General features: G+C 32.2%; 1 protein-coding gene across 1 annotated transcript; it reads left to right on the top strand.

Annotated features, from left to right (window-relative positions):
- Positions 1 to 4,958: 4,958 nt before the first annotated feature.
- Positions 4,959 to 6,257, top strand: LOC149540708 (uncharacterized). The gene has a single exon (XM_089801806.1). It carries the CDS (start codon positions 5,107 to 5,109, stop codon positions 6,091 to 6,093), a length of 987 nt encoding a protein of 328 aa, XP_089657932.1. The 5' UTR covers positions 4,959 to 5,106; the 3' UTR covers positions 6,094 to 6,257.
- The last annotated feature ends 760 nt before the right edge of the window (positions 6,258 to 7,017 follow it).

Raw genomic sequence — 7,017 nt, 5'->3', positions numbered from 1 at the left:
GATTCGCATGATAATATTTCAGCTGAGTAATTAGTTCACAGGAGATCAAGTAGTGTGTTTCTATAGGGTAACAAAATATCTAAAAAATAGAGTTATATATATACATAAGCTTATATATAGGGCTATAAGCACAATTTTGAAACAAGGATGAGTTATAACTTACATTATGTGTACTCCTTCCTTGGGCGGTACATGTAGAGGTCATTTCCTTTGACATATCATCCTACAAAAAAATCATAAAAAAATGTATGCCAACCTTGTTAGTTTCACAATGAATCATATGGATATAGTAATGGTAAGATGAATTAACTCCAAAATACAAATATCTACAGATAACAAGGAATAAGCACAATTTTTAATTCATTAAATATATTTCTTCAAATACAATAAACAAAAAATTAGAACATTAAATAGTGTAAAATAACTATTATTCACTTTATCATTATCAGTAATTCATATTTTTTGTGCTTTAAGTGAATAGCACAAGTGAGGGCAGATAGTTGAAGTTGAACGTACCACAATGGGATTTATTCTTTGTTGGTACTTTGGTGATGCGTTGCTATGTCCCTCTTGTTGAGAATCTAGTGAGTCCATTGTGCTTGACAAAGTCACCTATACAACAAAGAGAAATAAGTGCAATTCAATTAGCATTCTTTAACATTTTTTTAATCTCATAGAAGAAAACTTATTGATACATTACCATACACACAAACTTGATTTTCATTAGCAAAAGACAAAATTCTAAATTCAAGAGAAAATGTTGTTAAATTTAGATCAAGCTGAATTTTTTGATTGTTTAAATTGTTGTCTAGGCTTTAATGGGGACCTATTCAGTTATGTGATGAGGGATTCTAAATTCTTCAAGTCCTACAATAGTTTACTTATTAACTTCAATACCAATAGCAACAAAACTAGGAACATGGGTAGTAGATTCAATAATGCATATTGCCAACTCATTATTTAGATAAAGAATTATTGCACAATATTATTTTAGATAATTTCTTTACAATGTTTTGTATATCAACTAGAAAAATCAGATATACACAAATTTCATGCAACTGCTAAATGTAAATAACTTAAACAAAAAAAAGTGTTGACTTGAAGCTAACTAAACCAAAACAACAACCAACAATCGTTCATACATTTTGAAATATTATCTTCATTTCATACCAATTTTAAATATGAATAATCTTCATTTGTATTACACATATTCTTAGAGTCAAAATGGGATAACAAACAAATGAAAAATGATTGTTGTTGTACCTTGAAGAGAGAGGTGATTCACCAATTTATGAATATTCATTAGAAAAATTAAATTCAAGCCTAAACATAGCCTCCACAACTAAGAACAAATAGACCCATATAACTAGACATCGTGAACCATCTCTCCTAGGGTATAGGAAGAAGGGGTTTTCAATTACTAGACATTGGTTTTTTGTACCATATGTCCAAGAATTGGTATACAGTGGAAACTAACACTTAAAAAGGGAAAGAAATCATACTTCTTTCCCCTGGGAATGATAAAATGGCAGAAGATTTATTAGAAACATCAACTTTGAGCCTAAACATAATCTCCCCAGCTAAGAACAAATAGACCCATATAACCACACGCCATAAATCATCCATCTTAGGGTATAGGAAGAAGGGTTTTTTCATAACTAGATATTGGTTTTTTGGTAATCATATGTCCAGGAATTGGTTTGCGGTGGAAACAAACACCTATAAAGGGAAATAAATCATACTTCTTTCCCTTGGGGATGATAAAATGATAGCCAATAAGATTTTAACGTAGAGGAAAACATACATTCAGATGATGCTTACAACCATTGTCCATCTTGGTATTGCTCAATCGGTAAGGCTAAATGCTTGTGTGTCTAATCAAGAGTCAGATATAGTGATAAATTTGCCCATAATTTCATTTCTATATTAGTACACTTATTATGATAATTTTATTTTTCCCATAATGTGAAGAGTCAAATATAAAGATACTTGTTATTCTTTGACAAATTCATATCCTCAAGACAATTCTTTAACAAATTCCATCTCTGAAAGAAATTGTGAAACGATACTTCTTTAACAAATTCAACCTCTAAAAGAAATTGTGAAATGATCCTTTAAATCACTAATACCATAAAGAAATCAATTTAAACATTTATGTTAAAGGAATCCATAATCCAAAAAATCAAAATAAAAGTCAATATATAAAGAAACATACCTCCAAATATTTATTGTAATCAATGAATTCCTTTCCAAAAATTTAAAATACCCTTTGTTGCATGCACTCTATATAGGGATTTACTATAATTAGGTTAAACTACACCTTGATGCCAGGGTAAGAAAACACCTTCTAAAGTAAACAATAACAATCACTCAAAATAGATAAATAGGAGGAAAAAAAAAGAAAAAACAAGTTGCAATTTAACACATAGATAATGATTTGTGATGGTTCCGTTGAAATCTATGTTTGGTTAAATAGACATAGAAGTGGCTTTTTTTTAATAGTATCCTCTTTTTTAATTTAGTAACAATTTTATATATATATATATATATATATACATATATATATATATATATATATATGTACATATATATATATATATGTACATATATATATATATATATATATATATATGTACATATATATATATATATGTACATATATATATATATATATGTACATATATATATATATATATATATATATATATATATATATATATATATATATATATATATATAATTGAGTAATCATAATATTTATATAATTAATTAATCTTATATAAAATTGTAACATTAAACATAAAATATATATTTTATTAAAATAAAGATAAATATTATGATATTCAAGTGTGCAATTTTTAATACTTTTTTACTTTGTTGTCATCTATAATAGTATCTCGTGCTCATTTAAGCAACAACATGAGAATTACAAACTTATGAAGCAACATTTGGAAGGCCACGAGTCACAACTTAGAATCTACCTTTTACAATGAGACAAATAAAACCAACAAAAGACCAAGAGTCACAACTTAGAATTCTAGAAAGATGTCCCTCTGGCAATTTGAACCAGGGTCTCCACAATGAGAACTCATTATTTCAAACAACTAAGCTAAATCCCTTAGACATATTTATTATTATTATTATTAAAAAATTATATATATAATATATAAAAATAAAGATAAAATATTATCATAATTCAAGTGTGTAGTTTTTAAAAATCAATTTTTTTTTATCGGTAAATTCACTAGGTGAAAGTTGAAGTCAACACTTTATTTATTTTGTAATTTTTTTTAAAGAAAAAATGGTAGTTAGATTTATAATATAAATAATAATAAATATTTTAAATATTATAAAATTGAATAAAGTATCATAAATTTAAAAATATTATAATTGGTAAATGGCTGAAGCCTAGATTAATTAATTAATTTTTTAATTTATATTTTATTATTATTTTTTATCGGTAAATGACCGAAGCCTCGAAGCCTAGATTAATTATTATTATTTATTGAAATTAATTATTATTATATGTTAAGCGAAGGTAGATTTGAACCAGTTACCTTTGCATTGTAGGCTTTTGCCTAATTTTATTTTCATAATAAGTATGTAGTTAAGCCGAGAGGCTTTCTACAGTGGCAACAATCTTCAATGTAAACATTTTTCATTTTGAAAAAAAATTTGACGTTCATTTGCATGTCAGAAAAACAAAATAGTTCTACAGTGGCAACAATCTTTAATGTAAACATTTTTCATTTTGGAAAAAAATTGACGTTCATTTACATGTCAGAAAAACAAAATAGATATAGATTAAATATAATTATAATTAAAATTGTGAAAATTACATAAAGGAAATGGAAGTCTCGAATCATTTCCTCACACCTCTTAGACTCACATAAATATGTGATGATGAAAATTATGAGATTATGAAAATAGGTGCCTCAAGAAAGATATCTCTCGGCTTATTTTATATATATATATATATATATATATATATATATATATATATATATAAAAGCTAGTTTATATTTCTTTCATAAATTTTTTTATCTTTTTTCTCAAGAGGCAAATAGAGTTGTTTTAAATTTATGAAAGAAATATAAACTAGCATATATATATTATATATATATATATATAAAATAAGCCGACAGATATCTTTCTTGAGGCACCTATTTTCATAATCTCATAATTTTCATCATCACATATTTATGTGAGTCTAAGAGGTGTGAGGAAATGATTCGAGACTTCCATTTCCTTTATGTAATTTTCACAATTTTAATTATAATTATATTTAGTCTATATCTATTTTGTTTTTCTGACATGTAAATGAACGTCAATTTTTTTTAAAATGAAAAATGTTTACATTGAAGATTGCTGCCACTGTAGAACTATTTTGTTTTTCTGACATGTAAATGAACGTCAATTTTTTTTTTCAAAATGAAAAATGTCTACATTGAAGATTGTTGCCACTGTAGTCTTAATAAAAGAAGTATGAAGATTTCACCCATAAAAAAACTAAATATACGATAATAAATTTTACATAAATAATATCTATCTAACAAATAGAAATAATTTAAATAGACAAATATTATATATATATATATTTAAAAATACTGTAAATTTTAATTTGATTAATAAATATAAAAATATTTGTAATTTCCAATATGTTTTATAATTACGAAAGTACTTGTCAAATCAGATAAAGTTTATTGCTTGTTTGTCATTTGCATGACATGTATGGACTACTTAATCATTTAACTATAGTTTACAAATCTCCTGAGGTTCCAAGATTGACCGTCCTCTTTGCAAGAAACAGCTAGGAACTCGGGTAGATATTTAACCAAGGTTGACCTGGCACTGAAAAGGCGGTTAAGTCATCCCGTGTGCATGACGTGTCCCGCGTCATAAGAAACCTCATGGAAATCCATCGACGACTCAAAACCAATACTATAAACACACATCATCTCACCTCACAATTTCATTTCGATTCTCTCTCTGCATTGTTTTGTTTTGTTTTTCTCTCCGCCAAATCCCATTTTATAAATCTTCTGCAAAATACCTTCCTTTACAAATCCTCTGCAAATTCAACAGATCTCTCAGACAGGATCAGCAATGGAGAGTCGGACGATTGAAGTGACGTTGATCTCCGCCCGCGACATACAAGACGTGAATTTGTTCACAAAATCGAAGGTCTACGCCGTGGCATGGATCAAAGGCGATGCTCGCGCCACGAAGCAAAGAACAGTCTCAGACAAAGAGAACGGAACAAATCCCACCTGGAACAAGCCCATGTCCTTCGCTGTAGACGAAGCGGCGCTTCAGCAGGGCCGACTTGTCCTAGAAGTCGAGATTCGCACCGAGGGCGCATTTGGGGATAAAGAAGTAGGGCACGTTTCGATTCCCATGAAGGAATTCCTCGGGAAGAAACCTAGCGGCGGTGTTGATTTCGTGAGTTACCAGGTACGCAAACCCTCGGGGAAGCCCAAGGGCACGCTCAATTTGTCTGTCAAGATGAACGATCCGGTGCAATCTAAACAGCCCGTGTACGAGCCAAGTGCCTTTCAGTACCCTACTAATGGTGGCACCGCGCCAGCATATGGAGCTGCCCCTCCGGCATATGGAAGCTCTGCCCCTGCATATGGAAGCTCCGCCCCAGCATATAGCACCGCCCCTCCAGCACATAAGGAGGGCAAAGAGGGCAAGGATGAGCCTGTGACTGCATACCCGGCGGCATACCCTCCGCCCGGATCTTCATCATCTTCTTACCCGCCGCCCGGATCTTACCCTCCACCGCCGCCTGCCGGATATCCGCATTACCCTCCGCCTCCGCCTGCAGGCTACCCGCCTTATGGTGGGCAGTATCCTCCACAACAGGGTTATCCTCCATACAACCAGGGCGGTTATCCTCCTTACAACCAGGGTGGTTACCCCCTTTACAATCAGGGTTATCCCCCTGTTCAGCAGCAGCCGCCGAAGAAGAACAAGATGGGATTGGGACTAGGCGCCGGATTGCTTGGTGGTGCTCTCGGAGGGCTGTTAATTGGTGATATGGTCAGCGATAGTTTCGATGATGGAGGCGATTTTGGCGGTGATTTCTGATAAGATCGTCTGCCAGATTACTTTGATGAAATTTTGTTCTTTGCCTCCTGGGTTGGTGATGTTTGAAACTGTTTAATTTTATGCATGTATAGTTTTAATAATTGTAATGCTCAATTTGGGCTTATTTTGAGTTTCAATGAGTAAATTATGTATATTCATTTCAATGCTCTCTCTGTGATTTTGAATTTGAAGAATACGCTTCCTTTATTGTTTATTTGTAAGTTCTGGTCTCCACTGCATTAGTTTTCGTGGAAGTAGGAAGCTTTGATATGTTTCGTGAAGTAGATTGGGGTTTCCATTGAGAATTCACTCACTATCCTGCCAAATTGGGATTTGTTGGGGTTGGTTTTGTGAGCCCTTCCCCTCTCTGTTCGGGTAGGATTGGAATTGACATAGTCAAGGAGGAAGTCCCTCAACCTGTCCTGTTCAGTTATGGAATGGATGGAATAATGTCCCAGGGACATCAAAAGTCCCTGATAAACTTGGCACAGTCTTCCAGGGACTTTTCACCCCATCCTGCTGTGTTAGGGTTGAAGTGGCGTAGTGTAGCAGGAAGTCCATGCGGGGCTGAAGTCCGTGGTTAATATTCTTCAGTGAGGAGTTCTTACCCAGCGCTATGGGATTGGCATGTTCTCTGAAACCCTATTTTGGATTTGTATGATTCTGGTTCTGAAAGTTTAATTGCACCCAAATATGTGTTACTTCTATTCATATACCCATTTTCTCTGATTTCAAATAGCTGGTGTGTAAAATATTTTCATCTCACGATGGTAACAAATACCTGAATGAAAATGGTTGCTATTGACCTTTCTTCTCATTAATGGGTTGTCTACTTTTGGTGACAATTTTTTTTTTCTTATCAATTATGGTATTCTTGGTTCTTTTTTGTCGAGTGCTTTGATGGTGGTCCCATTGATTTGCAAA

Source organism: Cupressus sempervirens, chromosome 9 (assembly GCF_028749045.1).
Source record: "Cupressus sempervirens isolate cs-2001-9-10 chromosome 9, ASM2874904v1, whole genome shotgun sequence".
NCBI classification, from domain to species: domain Eukaryota; kingdom Viridiplantae; phylum Streptophyta; class Pinopsida; order Cupressales; family Cupressaceae; genus Cupressus; species Cupressus sempervirens.
The sequence above is the reverse complement of the archived record's forward strand: the minus strand, read 5'-3'. Positions and strand labels throughout refer to the sequence as shown.